At 35.4% G+C, this 22,068-nt stretch overlaps 1 protein-coding gene and 1 pseudogene across 5 annotated transcripts in view; both read right to left on the bottom strand.

Moving 5' to 3' along the window:
- CFAP47 (cilia and flagella associated protein 47) overlaps positions 1-22,068 on the bottom strand; it is a 513,403-nt gene that overhangs the window by 312,619 nt on the left and 178,716 nt on the right. For all 5 annotated transcript variants that reach the window (XR_013374394.1, XR_013374395.1, XM_077887395.1 and 2 more), the window contains exons 31-32: positions 9,378-9,459; positions 7,502-7,588 (exon numbers count right to left, since the gene is read on the bottom strand). Coding sequence is in view for 3 of the 5 variants with exons in the window: in XM_077887395.1 (XP_077743521.1) it covers positions 7,502-7,588; positions 9,378-9,459 (169 nt within the window). In the remaining 2 variants the exon portion in view is untranslated. The remainder of the gene's footprint in view (positions 1-7,501; positions 7,589-9,377; positions 9,460-22,068) is intronic.
- On the bottom strand, positions 755-1,450 carry LOC144307863 (cytochrome c pseudogene; annotated as a pseudogene).

A 22,068-nucleotide genomic window follows, 5' to 3' on the forward strand; every position in this document is an offset into this window, starting at 1 on the left:
TCCTTAATCATCTCTTTATCAGATCTCCTTCCCTCTCAGCCTATATGCTAGTTTTTCTCAGAAGATCCATCATCACTACTTCAAAGAGCAAATGGATGACATCTTAAATGAAAACACTGCAGTGTCCTACCACTTGTCCAAAAGTTCTTGCATTGACACTCACTTTTCTTCCTTCTCTATAACCACAATGGATGAGCTATCCCTTCTCTTGCATTAGATACCAAATCTACTCATCATCTTTGGCATAGTTCTGCATCAGTTGTCTTTTTTTAGCTTTTGGATCCTTAACTCCTCCCTTCTTACCAGTTCCTTTTTAGTAATATCAAAATATGCCTACTTACACTCAGCTTTTAGAGAGCTCTCCCAAACTTGGCTTCTCCCTGATTCTTTTATCTGTTCCCTCTACCAGTTATAACTCATGAAAGAGTTTTCTACCCTACTGTCTCCACATTTATTCCTTTTGCTCATCAAACCAAAGTCCATCTAATAACCTTCCCCTAATTAATCATTTCAGGCATTCACCCTGAAAGTGCTTTTGGCATCTTTGTTGTCCAATACAACAGACAATTTTATCTATCTATGTATCTATTTATTTATTTTTAGATGCAAAGAATTTTAATTAAATTAGCATAGTTAAGACTAAAAAGATAAAGTGGACACTGCCAGCTTATCTTCAGCCATTGCCTTTAATAGGCTAGGGAATACAGCTTGAAACACAGCTGAGTCTTGCTGTTCTGAGACAGTGAAGGGATTTCCTCAGTATTTAAATATATTAATATGACCGTTATATAAATCTAAATATAAAACCAATCTATACATTTGGAGGTGGCTTTTACCATCTCTCTGAAAAGCTACACATCCCTAATCAATTCCAATCATATTTTTTAGAAGGGGAAAACAGTGACAGCACTTGCTAAACCAGAATTACTATCAAAGTTCAAAAAACTGATCATATTCATTTAACCACAAGCCAATCTTATTTAAATCAGGACTGTCCAAGAGAAACATTCTATCAGCCACTCATGATCTGAATTCTGGTCAATGAGATCAATTTAGATATGGTACACATAAAAAAAGTCATGACACATTTTTGTTTTGTAATAAATAAGGTGATGGCCAACTATTACTCCTTAGTAGCTTTTTTTTTTTGAGATAAGCTATTAAGTCTGTTCTTTCCCCTGTCTTCTTAATGCCAGCGAAGATCATTTTTGTTCCAGGGATGTATTTCTTGGGATTCTCCAAATACTCCATCAGGGTCTCCTTTCCCCAGGTGATGCCTTTGTTCTTGTTGGCACCCGTGTAAGAAAATCCAGGGGCCTGACCAATCTTTCATCCAAATAAACCATGGAGGTTTGGCCCAGTCTTGTGCTTGCCTCCCTTCCACAGTATGGCACTGGGGGCACACTTCTGAACAAAAATCTTCTTGCCCTTCTCAACATCACCCATTTTTGAGTAGCTTTTCTGTCACGCATGAAACGAAGAAGCCCATTTGCAAGCTGGACGTCCTGCTCTCTAACCAACAGACAATTTTAAATCAATATCTTAAGCAACCTCTCAATTTCATCTGATAACACGTCCTTCCTCAAAGATTTTCTTCGCTCCTTGTTCATGATACCATAAAGTATTACTGCTATCTTTTTGCCTATTTCAAGCTCATTTTGCAGGATTCTCTTTCCTTACCTATTTAAATACTGGGTTTTAAAATAGATATTGGGTTCCTAACCAATGATATCTTTTCTTTAAACTTTATAGGTCTGTTTCTCCCAATTTTATCTCCCAGAGACCACTAAATATGCATTAAGAAACCACAAAGACCACCAATTGTTGTAATTAAAAAATGAAGATTCAACAGGATATTTAGAACATTATGTTAGTAGTAAAATGAGAATAATTATAGCTTCATATCAGTGAGATGAATGATATTGTTACTATCTCTATCAAGGTATTTATATCTACCTAGATGATTAATGTATTGAGCTATATCACTTTATATATTCAGTAATCTCTTTACTTACTATGTCCACCAAATGAGAAAATCCTACCTCATAATTACAGGTTAACAGAATAGATGCTCAGTTTGATTGTTATGGATAGTGAGGCCCAACATGAAGCCAGAAATTACGGAGATATCTTTTTATTAAAGTCTACTTCATCTTCTTTCAAATACCAACTAAATGCTAAGCTGGTTCATGATCAAATCACACTGAAAAGCCAAAAGTAAAAACACTCAACTCGGGAAATTGCATTAAAGATAATAGCACTCTACTTTTCAGTGGCATTCATCTTTGGGAAAAGTTTCTTCAGCTTCCATTGTCAGGAGCTCAATAACTTATACAGTATCTTTGTGGAAATTAGAAAGTGGCACACTGTCTGAGAAATTGTTGTCCTGATGGTATCCTTATTTAAAGTAAAAGCACCCCCCCCCTTAATTGTTGAGACGCAGCTTCCAATAGTGTCCATAGCCTTAATGAGCAGCATGTAGGCTGGATTTCAGCTCCCAATTATCAACTCAGCTGTGCAGAAACTACATGATCATATTCAGATTATCTGTCAATTCAACAGTTCAATACATTTTTTCTCCAACTAATCTTGGGAAAAAGCCAAACTTTTGATGCTTTAGTGATTTGTACCACCTTAAAAATAATGATATTCAAATCTTATAGGTATATGTCCAAGACATGAAAGCATCATGTGATGCATCATTTGAACTAGCCACTTAAAATAATGAAAATGATAAATGCAGAAAAACATCAGTGCTAGGAAGATACTGTATTTCATCTCACTATTGTTGGAAAAATGCATGTGAGAGTGACCTTCTTTTTATAATCAGGACATCTCAAAATTGGAAATAAAGACCTTGAATTTACAGAGATCACGAAGCAATTAGGTAACTCAGTAGCCTTAGATTGACAGTACTTAAAAATTTTCTATTTCCTTTAACAATGAATTCACAACAGAAACATATTTTAATGACTTACATTTCCCTATGAATAAGGGTTCATTTGCAACACCCTTTCTTGTGACCAATGGCTAATCGTCTATTAATATGTACCACCAACTGATTTTCTCCCAGTTACATTATAAATTAATCTTAAATTAATGACAAAGAATCATTCCTCCAAGAGCATGGGCTTTCGCTGATAGAGAATAAAACATCATCATATATTTCTTTCTTTTGCATATATTTATCACACATGCAAATGTGTTCATACATTGCCTTATATTCAACCAAAGTACGCAATATTTGCTATTACATGTGAGAATAATTGTGTTTCCATGTTGCATGCCACTGATATTGTGGCACATCCTACAGAGCCATTTAATAAAAGAATTTCATCATTTTTACTTTCCAACCATGTTTTATTGAAGCTCATTTTAAATATTCCACACAGGGGCACTTCAGTGGCATAGTTAGTTAAGTGTCTGACTCTTAGTTTTGGTTCAGGTCATGATCTCAGGGTCGTTAAATTGAGCCCCCATCAGGTCCTGCACTCAGTGTGCAGTCTGCTGGAGATTCTCTCTCTCCCTCTCCCTCTCCCTCTGCCCCTCTCCCCCACACTTTCTTTCTAAAATAAATAAATAAACCTTTAAAAATAAATAAATATTCCTCACAAATATGATCCCTTGTACTATTTTTGCTTGTCTTCTATAGGGACATGAAATTCTAAATAATGCCTGAGTATAACTGGTATCTTATCTACCTTTAGCAACAAATACTCTAATTTTATAGTATTTTGAATTGGTTTGGGGAAAATGTGTTTAAATTAACCATAAAGATCACTATTCTTTGTTTAGAAATATCAAAATATTTGACCCAATTGTGCCACTATTAAAAAAAAAAAAACACACACAACAACTTTATGGCAGACAATACACAGGGAACAAATGAATAAACAGTTTACCTAAACTTATTATTCAGATATTTATTATTGATCATCTTTTTCTTGTCTAGATTCTTCAGTAAAAATATCACATTCACTTCTTTCAGCACAGATTCATCCTTTATATCCACATGAGAGCCCTATTTATACACTTAAAACAGCATTGAGAATTTGAGTGTTTCTGTTATTGTTTTCAATTTCTCTTGTGCTTCAATGACCCATTTTTTAGCCATCAATACATTTTTTGTGAATTGGGAATATAATGCAAGAAAACAGCAACAATTAAACATGAACATTTAACAAGCAAAAGTAACCAAATGACACAAAATCAAATTGGGTGAGACAAGTTGTATACTATTATTCAAACTTTTAGCCAAGAAGAACTGACAAAGGCAATCCTGGAGTACATGCATGACCTCTAGGAATGAGAAAATGAAAATTTAAAGGAATTTGTGTGAAAATCACCATCTATTTATCCAACCTGTGAAACTCATCTCAACAACATTGTTTGCTTTTGCAAGAGAAATTGCCAATCTGCTTCTGATTTAATAGAGATTCTAGAGCTACCTAGGCTTTGGACACAAGACATGGAGAAACACAGCTCTGCAAATGATCTAACTGGGCACTTTTATCTATTCCTATGACTTTATATGGAATCAATGAAGAATCCCAGATCTGTGCTGCCACCCAGATCTCTTTCCTGACTGAAGGATATACCCACATGGTAATGAAACAGGGTAGCATAAAACAGCATAACCAAAATTATTTTTTTATGCTTTCTTGCCCTATCTCATCCTCTATTCTCAACAAAATCCTGTTATTATCCCTTGTCTTACCATTTCAGTGACTGGGATCAAATTCCATTCAGTCACTCCAGTAAGACCCACTGTCGTCTTTTACCTCTCTGTTTTCTTCACCCATCAAGATCTAATGATTCACCAAGTCCTACTGAGACTGAGTTCTATTCCTAATATTTACAAAAGCTGCTCCTTTCTCATTTCTCCCACTACCAACAGTATTCCCAGTACCAGGCACTTAATTACACCCCCAAACAGTTTCCACACTGTACCAGAGTGATCTCTCTAGAATGCAAAGCTGATTATGTCAGCCTCTGTTTAAAATCTTTTAGGAGCTCAGTACTCTGACCCTGGGCTAAAGTCCATGAAGTTCAGATTCCTTGGTTTGGCTTATGAAGTCAATTATGATCTAATTTGTGACTGGGATCACAGTCTATCCCTCCTACCCCCAGCCATAGTGTGCTTCTTCCTCAGAATCAAACGTATCTAACCTCAGGCATTTCCACATTTAATTCCCTTTGCCTTGACAAATGTTACTGTCTTGCTCCCCAACAAAATTCATCTACAACCTCCTTACAGATTGTACACACACACTCCCTCTCTCACCTATGCTCCAACCCTTCACCCTGCCTGGAAAACTCCTAGTCATTTTTCAGGGTCAGGTTAAATTGTTAAATTGTTTTTTTTTTTTTTTTTCCCTAGGAACCTTCCCCAAGGCACAGGAAAGGTAGGTTCCTCTCTATGTGCACTGACCCTTAGTTATTTGGGCTTACCTCATCATAGCAGTTTCATCATTCCTTGTAATTATATATGAATAGTTACTTATATACTTCAGGACACAAAATCCTAGAAGAGACAGACTATATCAAGTGTACCCCTAGAGCTTAGTACAGTGCCTGCACCATAATAGTTGTTAACTGATTTATTCAACAAGTATTTGTTAAGCAAGTACTATGTAGCTGACACACTATCAAATTCTGAGTTTACAAGTAACATTTGGTTTTTAAATTCATAGACTTATAGGTTGGGAAAGATAAATTATTATTATTATTTAATAATTATATAAATTATTATTATTATTTATTATCCCTAAACAATGCATGCATTGATAAATGAATGAATAAGTGAATAAATCTCACAAACTGAAATTAGGACTAGTTTGTCCATAAAGTAGGGCATTTTCTGCCCTTCTGTTTTAGAGTTGCTCCTTTTTCTCAGCAGGCAACATTACAGATGATACAGACTGGAGTTAAGAAAGCAGAAAAGAAAACTTTTCCCAAATCTAAGTTTGGCTGAGAATCACAAATACCCTCATACATCCTTCAGGGAATTACTCAAGAAAAAACATGATTTCTCCCCTTGACATCTTGCAAAAAAGGCAGGGCAGGCTGATGGAAGAAGAAGAGGAAAGGAGTAAGAATCATGCAGCAGAAGGAACTCTCTACAGGGTAGGCTGGGTAGCTGACTGCAGTAGAGGCTTTTGGCTACCGACAGCAGCAAGAGAGCCTTGGGTTTCTGTGCCCCAGCAGAGAACAAAGAAGAGATAAACTTTATCTACATGACATGTTTTGATATGGCTAAAATCAGATGATCTGGGAAGACAGTATGTATGCCTGTGGACCTTTGTTTCCTCATCTCAAAACTGGAGATTAGGATGCCTCGGTGACTCAATGGTTAAGTGTCTGCCTTCAGCTCAAGGTGTGATCCAGGGGCTCCAGGATGGAGTCCCACATCAATTTGGCTCCCTATAGGGAGCCTGTTTCTCCCTCTGCCTATGTCTCTGACTCTCTCTGTATCTCTCATGAAAAAATAAATAAAATCTTAAAAAAAAAACAAAAAACAAGATTATTGCTTGTGAAGAGTAAACAGGCTCACATTTAAAAAGCTTCTTGTGACAAAGAGTCTGACATAAACTATATAGTATTTAGTTATTAGTTTTGTCCTTTCCTTTCAGTGACTAATTGCTACTTCTCTTTAATTTCTCCCTCATTTTAACACCCTTGTCCCACAGCTCACCTTACCTGTGGTTTCAACTTGCAAAGACAGAGCAAGAGCCTCCACTGGTCTTAGTGGGGAAGCTCTGCGGTGCCACAGTTAGAAGCCTAGAAAATAATTCTTGGGACTGAAGTCAGCACTTTTTTATGCAAAAAAAGGCTCATGATGTCGAAGGAATAATTTATGCTATGTTAATCTACCTACACATGCAACTTGGCATGAAGTAAACTGGAGAGTTTCATCAAAACCTGGTCTCAAAAAAAAAAAAAAAAAAAAAAAAAAACCTGGTCTCGTCTACTGGTGGATGATTCCTAGTAAATATCTCTCCAGAATAATATTTATAGCAAGAGTCTAGTGTGTAGCAGAGGTAGAAACCATAATTTTCACTATTATCCATTCTTTAACCCTTCCTTTTAGTACCAGAATATGACCATTGCTATCTATTTTAGGAACTACATTTCTCAACATCCCCTGCAGCTAGGTACAATCATACGACTAAACTCTACCCAAAGGAAATGATTCATCTTTTAGGTGACATCCTTAAATGGTATTTACTTTTCCTCCACTACTCCTTGATGTGTTCTTTCTTGTTCTGAGAAACTGTCCTAGAGATGAAAGCCCAGTACTGAGGCTGGAAGACACACCCTGCTGTCTCTAAACCACCTTTTTCTCAACAGTTTCATGAGAAAGAAAAATAAAAACTCTATCTTATTTGAGCCACTATGTTTCTGAATTCTTTAATTGGCAGTATCACCTATACCTTAACCGATACACTATTCAGGTACATCAACCAAAACAACCAGCAGTGAATAAGAGTGGAGATGTTACCTTGTATATCTGAAGGAATACATCTGTCCATGACCGTTTACTCCAGGCTTCAAACTGACTCATATCTATAACAATATAATGCTTTTCCTTAGGTATACAGGAACATGCAGGCAAGGTATTAGTGGAAGAATTTAAGGAAAAAATATTACAATGTTAATTAAAATGCAATGCAAATATAAGTTCAAAATTTTAACTACTTAGCATATAAGGTTTTTTTTTTTCTTTCTTTCTTTTTACAAAGTTTTGCATGCCCTATCTATACATTCATCAAGATCTCTAATTCCTCATGCACCGGTAACAGAAACTATCAACAGAGGTAACTTTCTGGAATGCATAGCCCCTTACTGAGGTTATAGATTTATCCACTCAATGTATCTACTAGCTTATTTGGTGACAGAAGTGGCAGAATGAGATGCAAAGTTATTCTGAACTCTGAGCCTGAAAAAGAAACACATCCTTTGGATAAGCCACTGTAACTCAGCAGAGTGTCAAAGGACAGGTCCCTGGTGGCACCTGGGTGGCTCAGTTGGTTGACCATCTGACTCTTGATTTTGGCTCAGGTCATGGGGTGAAGCCCCACATCAAGCTCCGTACTCAGCAGGGAGTTGCTTGAGAGTCTCTTTCTCCCTCTCCCTTTTCTTCTTCCCCCTCCACCCCACCAAATAAATAAATACATCTTAAAAAAAAAAAAAAAAAAAAAAGACAAGCCCTGGTTCTCCTGCTTGCATCATGTGTTGAGTATAGTAACAGAGCCACAACTAAAGTAGAGTTGCTTCAAAGCCTGCAGGCTCCTCCAAGAAATTCCCCTTTTCAATAGGTTTCCATAAAATGAACTGTATACTTTGACAATAACTAGACATGTCTTGCTCAATTTCTGCCTATTCTCTCCTTTAACTAAGGAAGGGAAGTGGCAAGTGGTGGGGAAATTAAATTTGTATTTTCCTTGGAAGATACATATTCTAAAAATTTAAGAAAACATTTACATAAGCACACACAATTCATTTCTAGATCCCCTAAAAGAAGCAATTACTTATATATTTAAGAAAGCCATATATTAATTTCTGCATAGCATAGGGGCCAAGGGCAGGCTAGGTGGGTCACTTTGGCACAAATATTGAATTTGAAGGAATTTAGGACAGGTACCCTCAAAACATACCACTTTGGCATATCGGCTATTTTCAGCTGAAGGCAACTGAGACACTCTGGGCTCAAGAGAAACTTTTGCCTCTCCCTTAACTCACAGAAGAATTTAAATTGGTGGTGGTGGTGGTAGGGTCTTTCCCAGAATAAGGGTTGTTAGCAGAGATAGATTTTACCTGAGTGACCCATCTGTATGGCAGGGCAAACATCTAATTACCAAACATCTACTCTTCTTAGCACCTGGTGAGGTGCATTCCTTCCCTTTGAAATCCCAGACCCCTACCCCTTCTCCTTAGTTCAGAATGACACATATATACCTCATTTTGTCTTTGGAATTTCCATGTCTGTGTGGATTCCCCTTACATTTGCTATTAAATTTGATTTTCTCCTGCTAATCTGTTTCATGTCAATTTTATTCTTTGTCTAGCTAGAAGAACCTTGAAGGGAACAGGATATCCTTGCTCCTCAACAATAGGAACTCCACAAAGATTTTTAGACAGATATAAAAATGTGTGTATATGTCTGTGTGTATATATACATATATGTATATATATACATATATACACATTTAAATATTTATACACACACATAAATAAGCTGTCCAGAGAGGCATAATCCATAAGACATTTCATAAATAAAAATACCAGTATTTTAAAATGAAATCTTCTAACAAAGACCAAAGAACAGTCAATTTAATAACTGTGCAGATTATTCCCTAGAAACTGAATTGCCTTACTGTAATTTCAATCCACTTTTTATAATCTTCTGGTTCAAGCAGAAATTCTGGCAGTACATGAGAAATACATGCTCCTTGAGTGCTAAAATCAAAAAAGAAAAATCCAAATTATCATAGTATAATACAGTTTGCATACCACCTGCATTTGAACTTTATTTCAATATCATAGTTTATATGTGTATTGAATTTTAATTTTTAAATTTAAAATTTATACAATTAGCTTTAACCCTTCCCTTAACAATGAAATGTGCATATGATGTTTCCTTTAGAGAATTAATAATAAGAAAGAACTTACTAAGTGCCTACAACCAGCCACATCTATCCTTATATGATAATGGAATAGAGAGTTATAGGACTTGGCTAACCATTTTATTGTTGCATAACATTATAAAATTGGAAAATATCTGGAAAAAGTTTGAATACAATAAAGCATCTAACAGACCATTAGTCACCCAATGCTCAGTGAATGCCACAACACATACCTGAATACAGAAAACCCCCAATATAACATAATCCATCACCTATTTTCTTTGATTATACAAATTTGTAGTAGTACATCTGTTGCAGCACATATATATTTATATTATTTTATACATTTAAAAGCATATATATGAATATATATAATTTATCACATTTAAGATTATAGTTTTTTAGTTGGCATATTTCTTGAAATATTTTTTAAAGATTTATTGATTTGAGAGAGAAAAAGCGTGAGTGGGGGGTGAGAGGTAAGGGAGAGAGACAGAAAGAGAGAATCTTAAGCAGGCTCCACACTGAGTGCAGAGCCTGACACAGAACTCCATCTCATGACTCTGAGTTCATGACCTGAGTTGAAATCAAGAATTGATTGCTCAACCAATTGAGCCAATATTGAGAAATATTTTTATTCAAAGTCTTTATATGCACACCTATCACCACTAGAGCTACTTTCACAGAGTTTAACCCAGTTTTGGCAGGAGTGTTTCCTAGCAGGGATTTAAACATTTAGTTCTAACTCATTTGGTGAGCATAGAATGCCACCCACCATAAGCACTTATCAGAGAATGCCATATCTAGTACTCAACTCTGTAGACATTTTGCAGTCCTATCACTACTGAAAAAATGGGGAAAAGGAAAGGCAGAAAAAAGCCTCTAGATAATTCTGAAAGCTCAAACCTGGAAGGTAGCATAATGAATGAGAAGAAAGGGTAAAAGGAGAGACCAGAGTTCTAGAATTGTTAAGTTTGAGTTGGCCATGGGCCAGTGGAAGCTGGTAGAAGAAATTATGCTGCATACATAAAGCTCCTTTGTTTGAAGGTCAAACATCATCCCTTCTCTTTGATTTTCAAGCATTTCCCATCTGCATCTATATTACTCCTATGAATCTTCACTACACTGGAATGATTATAGATTTAAATAATATCTAATTTTAATGGAACACTATTCCTTAGCGGGAGTAGCTGACCTAAAGCATATTTAAGAACTCAAATGATATGATGGTCCATTAGGTTGAAATCTTAGAGGTAAAACAAAGACAGCTCAGAGACATATATAGCAGCTGGAATACTTCCTTGCATCCAAAGCAAATAAGGGATTTCAGAAGGAAATAATCACTTCTATTAAATGCTACTGAAAGCCTAAGAAAAATTATCAGGGAAGCATTAAACTGAAAGCTTCTTGAAGAAGGTGACCGTGTGATATTCATTTGAGTATTCCATAGTGGCCAGCAGAGGATAGGCCCTCAGTAAAATGTTGAGAATGGAGAATGAATTGTTTGCGTTATTAAAGACAATAGGCCCCAAATGGAGTCACTTATGCTAAGCTCCATGTCACCAAAGTGAGATTTAACTTCATTATGATTTTGGCTCTCCCAGAAATGGAATCTTAAACCAGTCAATCAGGAATCCCCTGAGCAGCATTAGTTAGGTAGTCTGCCTGACAGACCCCTACCATCCCTCCTAGAGAAAGTAACTTTGCAATAACCAATCTGCTTTTGTGCTGTAGGAATAGAAAACTTTTCCCTCTTTACCTTCTATGTTTTTTTGCTAGTCCAATAATCAAATTGACATAAGATACATTAAGAGGGGAAAAAAAACCCTTAGATTTAATTACATATCTAGGAGAGCCCCACAAAGACGTGAAGACTGAGAGGCAGTCAGACAGTTGAAGGTAAGGAGAAGGGGGTGGGGCCTGGGTCTTCAAAGGGGAGGAAGACAATTCACAGGAATACTAGAAGAGCAAATGTTTGGTAAACAATCATTTGCCATGCCAGGTAGTAAAGTCTGATATAAAAAGTTATCTCTGGTAATCGTTCTCTTCCTGGTACAGGCCCTCTGTAAATGCTTGTAGGCAATTAAGGGAGAGGTAAAAAGCTTTTCCTGAGTCTGCTGGGACTCAGTGGCCTTCAGCTCAAAATAATCCCCATGCCAAAGTGGCACATTTTGGGACAGCATATGCTGCTTCCCCATATTGTAAGTACGACTTCCTTGTTCTTGCTTCTTTCTGCCTATAAAATCTCTTGCCTTGTACAGCTCTTCAGCTTCCTTCTGTCTGCTAGATTGGATGCTGCCCAGTTCATGAATTCCAAAATAAGACTGATAAGAGCTTTAAAATTTACTCAGGTGTATTTTGTTCTTTCACAGCATTTTACCGACACTATTATGAAGTGAAGGGTAGCAGAATATTCCATCCCAAAATATACCTCTTTGGCATGCCAATTATTTGGAGAATCTGCAGAAAGGGAGAAGCTCTAAATACAGGGTAGAAGTCACCCTTTTGTAAGGGAAAACACACATTTATTTTAAAATTTTACATTAGAAAAGGGGCCCCACCAGGAAGAGATCTATTGTGAGGAGATAACTTTTTCACCTTAGAGATTTATCTGTGTGACAGGGTAACCTTTGTGTAACAAATATTTCCTCCTCTCACCATTCCTGAATTACCTCCTCCCCCTCTTGGCCCCCTTCTCTCTTTAAAGCCCTAAGCTCCTACCCTTTTCCATAGCTCAGAATGGTATAGAAGCCTCATCTTTTGGCTGACTTTTGAGTCTCAAATCTTTGTGGTGCCACTGTACTTACATACATACATAATCAAATTCTTTTCCTCCTGTCCTTTTATTATGGCGGGGGGGGGGGGGGGAGGTTGGTCTCATCCAAGAACCTAGAAGGGTACAGGGGAAATTACTTTTCCTCTCCTACATGAGACTTGTCTTCTTTTCATTTTGAATATATCTCAAGACCTAACTTCATCAGTCCCTAAGGCAGTATTTACGATTGTCTTTATCAATAGATTTTATTATGTCTGCTCAGTAGTTTTAGAGTGTTGAGTTGCCTAATTGATTTTATCACACTTTTAAAATCTAGGTTTTCCATTTGAATATTTCTTCCAGGTTTACACTAAGTAGAACATAATAAAATTAGATGTAATGAGTTATTAAATTCTCAATTTGATCTCTAAAGATTTTTGAATTTCTCATTTATTGTACAAAATCAATATAATTTCACTTGTATAAAAGTCCTTACCCACTGTCATCAAATTCAAATGTGAAAGCTAATAACATTTATGATTACTTTGAATTTAGTACATTTATTTGCATGATGAAACATATGCATGAATCTTAGATCAATGACTCAATTTTAAGAACCATATTGCTATACTTAAATATTGAGGAATTTTATCACGGTCGACATATCCTGATAAGCATCTATTTGCTGATAAAAGAACAATAAATTTGAATGGCTTGGCATTAAGTCCAAAATCATTCTTCCATAATTGTGTCCTCACACCATAAAATGTCAAAACAGAAACTACCATGTAAATGTCAAGACCACTCACTGGGAGCTAACCAACAAAAGTGCTGCAAGAATAACATGACAATTCCAAGTACCACAGAATTTAATGACACTATCAGAAAACTGTTTCATTTCTATAGTGCACAAACAATAAAGATTTATTTAAGTGTCTGACGTTTTCCTTCAATTCACAGTTAATACTTCATTAGATATTAGAACACTACTTTCTTTCTTTTGGTAAATAATAATTATAATTAAAACCTTCTAAAAGAAAAGTCTTCTAAACACAACCTTCTAAAATAAAAATAGCATTAGAATGTTTGCCTTATTGAATTAAAGCATTTACTTTAATAAATCAATCATCAAAGACCAAGAGTAGGACATGGTAAAATTAAAACAAAAGTTATGTACTTTCAATTTTAAAATTACAAAACCTTTTAAAATGTACCTATTTTATCTAATAAAGACATGCTTGATAAATATTGGTTTTCTGGACATTTTATGTCAATAAAATGTTTCTCTCTAATACAGCAACAGATTTTTAAAATATTCTATTTCAGTGATAATGGTATCACAAGAATCAGTTTTCAGTATGTTGCTAATGGCTATCATATTGAAGAAACTTAAGGAAACATTTTAGCATATGAAAGCCATAGTTCACAGTTTATTGTACTTAAATTCATCCTCCTCCTCCTCCTCATCATCATCATCTACAGTGTGTCATATAATACTTACTCTATTATTTCTAACTCTATTGTTTACCAAGTTTCGAATTATCATCTTCAACTTTACAGATATTGAAATTGAAGCTTAAACAGATTAACTTGTGGAAAGTCACAGGAGTACAAAAGACCTAGAATTTAAGCCTGCGTCTACCTAGTTCAAAAGCCATGCTTTTTTACCCAACTTCAGTGAATTCTCCCAGAATCACTCTTAGACTGCTGCTTTAAAATATTTTCATTCTTAGATGCAATTCCATTAAATAAGATACCATAGTGGTCATGTATAAGTAAGAAGGATATAATTTTTTTAAAGATAAAAGAAATGAAATGACAAATGGAATTAAATTTAATTATAAAGGGCGGTGAGTTGGTTTCCTAAGTGTATTTATTTTTGTGAATGAAAAATTTATTTAAAAATCAATGGTATTAGAAAGAGGTATAATAGTTTTATATTATGTGATATCCTACATTACAGTTTCAATGCAGGATAAATAGTGGTTTTGTTCTGCTTCTGTTTTATAGTTTTATATTATGGAAATTATGAACCAAAATAGTTTGTTTTTTCAGTGAAAGTTAATTATATCATAAAATTATTGTTGCATATAAATAAATGAAGTTATATCAAAGGATATTAGGCATTGTGTTAGCTTGGTCTGTCATAACAGAATACAGCAGGCTGCATATACAATAGAAATTTATTTTCTCACAGTTGTGGAGACAAGAAGTCCAAGAACAAGATGTTGGAAAATTTGGTTGCTTGTGAACATTCTCTTCCTGGCTTGCAGACAGCTTAGAGTCCCATCTTTATATCATGAACCATGATTACATTCTTAAAGGTCCTGTTTCCAAATACAGTTGCATTGGGGGTTAGGGCTTCAACATGTGAATTAGAGGGAGACCCAATTCATTCCATAACATGCACAAATGACAAGAAACATTAAGTATATTCTTTCAAATATAAGGATAAAAATGTATTACAAAATATAATAACTGCTTTCAAAATAGTTATTACAACACATATGACATTTTTATGGGCTGAATTGTTTCCCCCCTCAAAAGTCACATGTTGAAATCCTTACACGGGTACTTCAGAATGTGACTGTATTTGGAGTCAAGGCCTTTAAAGAGGCAATTAAGATAAAATGAGGTATTAGGATAAGCCCTAATCCAAACTTCCTGGTGTCCACATATGACCATGAAATTTGGACACACCGAGAGACATTTAGGGGTATGTGCACACAGAGGAAAGACCATGTGAGGACAGAGAGAAAGTCTGCAAGCCAGAGGCCTCAGGAGAGAACCAATCTGCCAACACCTTGATCTTGCATTTCCAGCCCCCAGAACTGTAGGAAAACAAATTTCTGTTGTTTAAGCCTTCCAGTCTGTTATTGGCAGCCAGGGCAAACTGATATGGATACAGGGGAATAAATGCCTTAATAATTAGTTATTTTTAAGAATTTACAGTTTAATATTATCAATAAAGTTCAATGTATAACTTTCATAGTATATACTCCATCTTTTCCCAATTCAATCCTCTCTCACTGGTTACACCTTTTCTCCTGGAATTCAAGTGCTTTACCTTATCTTCTCTTATCCCTAATTTTTCATATTTCACAACATTTTCTCCATTCCTATATGACTATCCTGAGACCCAATTTCAAAGTTTTATTCCTTTCACCACACAAGCTCAAAAAGCAAGCTCTGTGAAAGACAATCTTAATACATAAATATTTAATGAACATTGGCCCCATTCTTTGTTATTAAGGACCCTGGGTATTAGAGATGCCAGATGAATGAGATGTGCTTCCTGCCCCCAGCTTGCACACAAATTAGGGAGGTATACTCACCTATGAATAAGTCAGTGGTATTGAAAATAATTGACAAAGTTACACACAGCTGTGCTATTTTCGTTAGCTGATAAAATCTTTATCATTCTCTCAACCAGATTAGATATATAGGATTAGGAAGAAAACCTAGACTTAAATGTTCATATATTTTAGAGTCTTCTAACTTGAACAGTCTCCTTATAGTAATTCTGTTCTATGGGACAAGCAATCAAAATTTCAGACCTCCCCCCACCCACACACACAATGACAACAACAAAGAGAGATTTATTGTGTAGTAAATAAAGCTTCAACTTTAGTTTTCATCACATTCATGAGTTTCTTCTAAAGCCATGTTGCTAAAGTTTGTATTTTTAATTTGATGTTAATTTATAAAGGAGGGATCTCCAAATTGTGTAAGGCCTCTCAGAACATGGATCAGTCCTACATTTATGCTTACACGAAGTAGGTGAGAGGGACACTTATACCTTTCTACAAGCAAGTCTGTGATTACTTTTCTGGATCTCCAGTCTCTTTGGCGATACCCCCTATCACTGCCTGGAACCAGTTGCCATGTGGGTAATTGCTGCTGAGGCCTGAGATGAGGATCTTGCATTTCTCCTCCTCCTCAATTGAGGACCAAGAGGTCTCTCAAAACTGACTCAGCCACACTCCAGTTCTCATATATTTGTCATTCATACCACGGCTTCAACTCCTACCCTCCTGTCTCTTTAGTGGAGTCCCTCTCATTTAGTCAGCCTCCATAACAGGCTGCCTGGGTCTTAACTCAGTTCCCTTCAGTGAATTAGAAACTTCTAGGTCCCTTACAAGTCACAAGAAACTCAAGCCAGTTTTGACTATTCACACGGCAGCACCTAAGAAATGAAGAAAATAATTTGTTCAGCTCCATCTCTAAATTTTTAAAAGTTTTTATTTAAATTCCAGTTAGTTAAAAATACAGTGTAATAATAGCTTCAGGGGTACAATATAGTGATTCAACACTTGCATACAGTATCTGATGCTCATCACAACAAGTGCACTCCTTAATTCCCATCACCTATTTTACCCATTCCCCAACCAAACCCATCTGGTAACCATTAGTTTCTTTTCTATAGTTAAGAGTTTGTTTCTTGGTTTGCCTCTTTTTCCCCTCTGCTCATTTGTTTTGTTTCTTAAATTCTACATATGAGTGAAATCATATATAGTATTTGTCTTTTTATTACTAATTTCACTTGGCATTATACTCCCTAGCTCCATCCACGTCACTGCAAATGGCAAGATTTCCTCTTTATGGCTGAGTAATAATCCAGTGTGTTTGTATATGTATATACCACTTATTTATCAACTCATCAGTTGATGGACACTTGGGCTATTTTCATAATTTGGCTATTATAAATAATGCAGCTATAAACATTGGGGTGTATGTATCCCTCTGAATTAGTATTTTATCTTCTTTTGAAAAATACCTTTTTTTAATATTCTTTGGGAAAATACCTTGTAGTGTGATTGCTGAATTGTAGGGTAGTTAGTTCTATTTTTCACTTTTTAAAGAAGCTTCATGTTTTCCACAGTGGCTGCACCAGTTTGCATTCCCACCAACAGTGCAAGAGGGTTCCCGTTCTCCACACCCTCAGCAATACTTGTTGTTTCTTCTGTTGTTGATGTTGGCCATTCTGACTGGTGTGAGGTGATACGTCATTGTAGTTTTGATTTGTAGTCCCTTATGATCAGTGATTTTGAAGACCTTTTCATGTGTTTGTTGACCATCTATATGTCTTCTTTGGAAAAATATCTATTCATGTCTTCTGCCCATTTTTTCATTGAATTATTTATGTTCTGAGTATTAAATTCTTTATAAATTTTGGATATTAACCTTTATCAGATATGTCATTTGAAAGTATCTTCTCCCTTGCAGTAGGAAGAAGAAGGGCAACCTAGGTAGGTTGCCCTTTAGCTTTGTTGATTGATTCCTTTGCTGTACAGAAGCTTTTTATTTTGATGTAGTACAATAGTTGATTTTTGCTTTTGTTTCCCTTGCCTCAGGAGACATATCTAGAAAGAAGTTGCTACAGCTGATGTCAAAGAGGTGTTCTTCTGTGTTCTTCTCTAGGATTTTTATGGTTTCAGTTCACACATTTGGATCTTTAATTCACTTTGAATTTAGTTTTCTAACTTGTGTAAGAAAGTGGTCCAGTTTCATTCTTCTGCCTGTTGCTGTCCAGTTTCCTCAACACTATTTGTTGAGGAGACAGTCTTTTTCCCATGGCATATTCTTTTCTGCTTTGTCAAAGATTAATTGACCAAATAATTGTTGGTTTATTTCTGAGTTTTCTATTCTGTTCCATTGATCTATATGTTCATTTTTATGACAGTACCATACTGTTTTGATAACCACAACTTTGTAATATAACTTGAAGTCCAGAATTGTGATGCCTTCAGCTTTGCTTTTCTTTTTCAAGATTGCCTTGGCTATTCAGGTTCTTTTGTGGTTCCATACAAATTTCAGGATTGTTTGTTCTAGCTCTGTGAAAAATGCTATTGGTGTTTTGATAGGGATTGCATTAAATGTGTAGATTGCTTTGAGTAGTATAGACATTTAAAAAAATTTTTCTTCCAATCCATGAGCATGAATGTCTTTCCATTTATTTGAGTTGTCTTCAATTTCTTTCACTGAAGTTTTGTAGTTTCCAAGTACAAGTCTTTCACCTCTTTGGTCAGGTTTTTTTTCCCTAGGTATCTTAATGTTTTTGGTGCAATTGTAAAAAGGATTGATCCCCCCCCTTTTTTTTTTGCTGCTTCATTATTAGTATATAGATATGCAACAGATTTTGGTCGATTTTATATCCTGCAATTTTACTGAATTTGTGTACCAGTTCTAGCAGTTTTTTTGGTGGAGTCTTCTGGGTTTTCAATATATAGCATCATGTCATCTGCAAATAGTGAAAGTTTTACTTCTTCCTTGCCAATATGGATGCTTTTTATTTCTTTTTGTTTTCTGATTACTGTGGCTAGGACTTCCAGTACTATGTTGAATAGAAGTAGTGACAGTGGATATTCCTGTCTTGTTCCTGACTGTAGAGGAAAAGCTCTGTTTTTCCCTATTTAGCATGATATTAGCTGTGGGTTTTTCATATATGGCCTTTTTATGTTGAGGTACATTCCCTCTAAATCTACTTTGGTGAGGTGTTTTGGTTTCTTTTCTTTTTTTTTTTCTTTATCATGAATGGATGTTGTACTTTGTCAAATACTTTTTCTGCATCTGTTGAAAAGATCATATAGTTCTTTTACTTTCTCTTATTGATGTGATGTACTACACTGATTGATTTGGAGATACTAAACCACCCTTGTAGCCCAAGCATAAATCCCACTTGATTGTGGTGAATATTTAAATTTTTTGTTGAATTTGGCTTATTTTATTGAGGATTTTTGCATATCTGTTCATCAGAGATATTGGCTTGTAGTTCTTTTTTTTTTTTTTTGTGGTGTCTTTATCAGGTTTTGCTATCTGGGTAATGCTGGTCTCAAGGAACGAATTTGGAAATTTTTCCTCCATCTCTATTTTTTGGGAATAGTTTGAGAAGAATTGGTATTAACTTTTCTTTAAATGTTTGATAGAATTCACTTGTGAAGCCCTGTGGTCCTGGACTTTTGTTTGTTGGGGGTTTTTTGGTTACTGATTCCATTTCTTTACTGTTTATCAGTCTGTTCAAATTTTCTATCTGTTCCTGATTCAGTTTTGGTGATTCATCTGTTTCTAGGAATTTATCCTTCTCTTCTAGCTTGTCCAGTTTATTGGCATATAGTTTTTCATAATATTCTCTTATGATTATTTGCATTTCTGTGCTGTCAGTCATTATTTCTTCTCTCTCATTTATAATTTTATTTATTTGGGTCCTTTCTGTTTTCCTTTTGCTAAATCTGGCTACAAGTTTATCAATTTTATTAATTTTTTCAAAGAACCAGCTTCTGGTTTCATTCATGTGTTCTACTGTTCTTTTAGTTTCTTTATCATCTATTTCTGCTCTAATTATTATTTCCTTCCTTCTGGTTTAGGCTGTTTTTTTTTTTTTTCCTAGCTCATTTAGGTATAAAGTTAGGTTGTTTGAGATTTTTCTTGCTTCTTGAGGTAGGCTTGTATTGCTATATATTCTCTCTTAGGACCTCTTTTATTGCATCCCAAAGGGTTTAGACCACTGTGTTTCCATTTTCATTTGTTTCCATGTATCTTTTCATTTCTTCTTTGATTTCCTAGTTGACTCATTCATTATTTAGTAGCATGTTATTTAACTTCCACGTATTTGTTATCTTTCCAGATTTTTCTTGTGGTTGCCTTCTAGTTTCACAGTGTGGTGGTCAGAAAAGGTGCATGGTATGACTTCTTTCTTCTTGTATTTGTTGAGGTTTGTTTTGTGGCCTACTATGTGATGTATTCTCGAGAATGTTCCATGTGCACTTGAAAAAATGTATATTGTGCTGTTTTAGGTTGAAATGTTCTGAATACATCTGCTAAGTCCATCTGGTCCAGTGTGTCATTCAAAGTCATTGTTTTCTTGTTGACTTTCTATTTAGCTGATCCGTCCATTGATGTAAGTGGGGTGTTAAAAGTCTTTGACTATTATTGTATTATTATTGGTTAGTTCCTTTATGTTTGTTATTAACTACTTTCTGTATTTCTGTGCTCCCATCTTGGGTGCATAAATATTTTCAATTGTTATATCTTCTTGTTGGGTTGTCCCCTTTCTTACGATGTAGTGACCTTCTTTGTCTTTTGTTACAGTCTTTGTTTTAAAGTCCAGTTTTTCCAATGTAGATATTGCTACTCTGCCTTTCTTTTGACATCTATTTGCATGATAAATATTTCTCCATCCCTTGACTTTCAATCTGCAAATGTCCTTAGGTCTAAAATGAGTCTCTTATAAGCAGCATATAGATGAGTCTTATATTTTTTTTTATCCATTCTGACACCCTATGCCTTCTGATTAGAGCTTTTAGTCCATTTACATTCAAAGTAATTACTGATAAGTATGTATTACCATTTTAGTACTTGTTTTGTGGTTGTTTCTGAAAATTTTCTCTGACCTTTTGTCTTTATTTTTTTGCTTATTTTCTTCAGTGATATATTTGTATTTCTTTCTCTTTATTCTTTACATGTTTATATATATATATATATATATATATATATATATATATATATATATAGTTATATAGTTGTTATATAGTTATATAGTTATATATAGTTACCATTTGGTTTGTATCTAACCTCTCCTGCATATAGCAGTCTACATTAAGTTGATGGTCATTTAAGTTTGAACCTATTATTCTCTCCTCTCCATGTCTTAGGCATATGTTAGTATATTTTATACCCTTTTTTTGGTGAGTTCTTTGACTGATTTTTTTGCAGAAGTATTCATTTTTACTGCTTTCATGTTTCCTGCATTTGTACTGTCACTTTTGAATACTTTAAAAAAACATTTTATTTATTTATTCATGAGCAACAGAGAGAGAGAGAGGCAGAGACACAGGCCAAGGGAGAAGCAGGCTCCCTGTAGGGAGCCTGACGTGGGACTTGATCCCGGGTCTCCAGGATCACGCCCTGGGCTGAAAGTGGCACTAAACTGCTGAGCCACCCGGGCTGCCCTGTACTGTCACTTTTGGCCTCTCCTTTCCACTCAAAAAGTATTCTTTAATATTTCTTGCAAGGCTAGCTTAGTGGTCACAAACTCCGTTAGTTTTTGTCTGGGGAAATGCTTATCTCTCCTATTCTGAATGACAGCCTTGCTGGATAGAGTATTCTTGGCTTCAGATTTTCCCTTTCAGCACTTTGAATATATCATGCCACTCTCTTCTGGCTTGCCAAGATTTTGTTGAAGAATCCCCAGCTAGCCTTATGGGCTTCCTCTTGTAAGTTAATGACTTCTTTTGTCTTAATGCTTTTAAGAATTTTCTTTATCATTATATTCAGCACATTTAAGTATAATATGTCTTGGTGTTGGCCTGCTTTTGTTGATTTTGTTGGGGGTTCTCTGTGCCTCCTGGATTGGGATGTCTGTTTCCTTTTCCAGATCACGGAAGGTTTTAGCTATTATTTCCTCAAACAAATTTTCTTCCCCTTTTTCTCTCTTCTTCTTCTGGGAATCCTATACGAATGTTATTATGTTGGATGGAGGCACTGCATTCCCTATGTTTGCATAATTCTTTCTCTCTTTTGTTCAGCTTTATTGTTTTCCATTTCTTTGTATTCTAGGTCATTATTTAATTCCTCTGCTTCTTCCAGCCTGCTGTTCATTGAGTCAAATGTGTTTCTAATCTCATTTATTGCACTCTTCATCTCTTCATCTCTGACTGACTCTTTTTTAATTCTTCTATCTCTGTGGTA

Source organism: Canis aureus, chromosome X, assembly GCF_053574225.1.
Source record: "Canis aureus isolate CA01 chromosome X, VMU_Caureus_v.1.0, whole genome shotgun sequence".
Classification (NCBI taxonomy): Eukaryota; Metazoa; Chordata; class Mammalia; order Carnivora; family Canidae; genus Canis; species Canis aureus.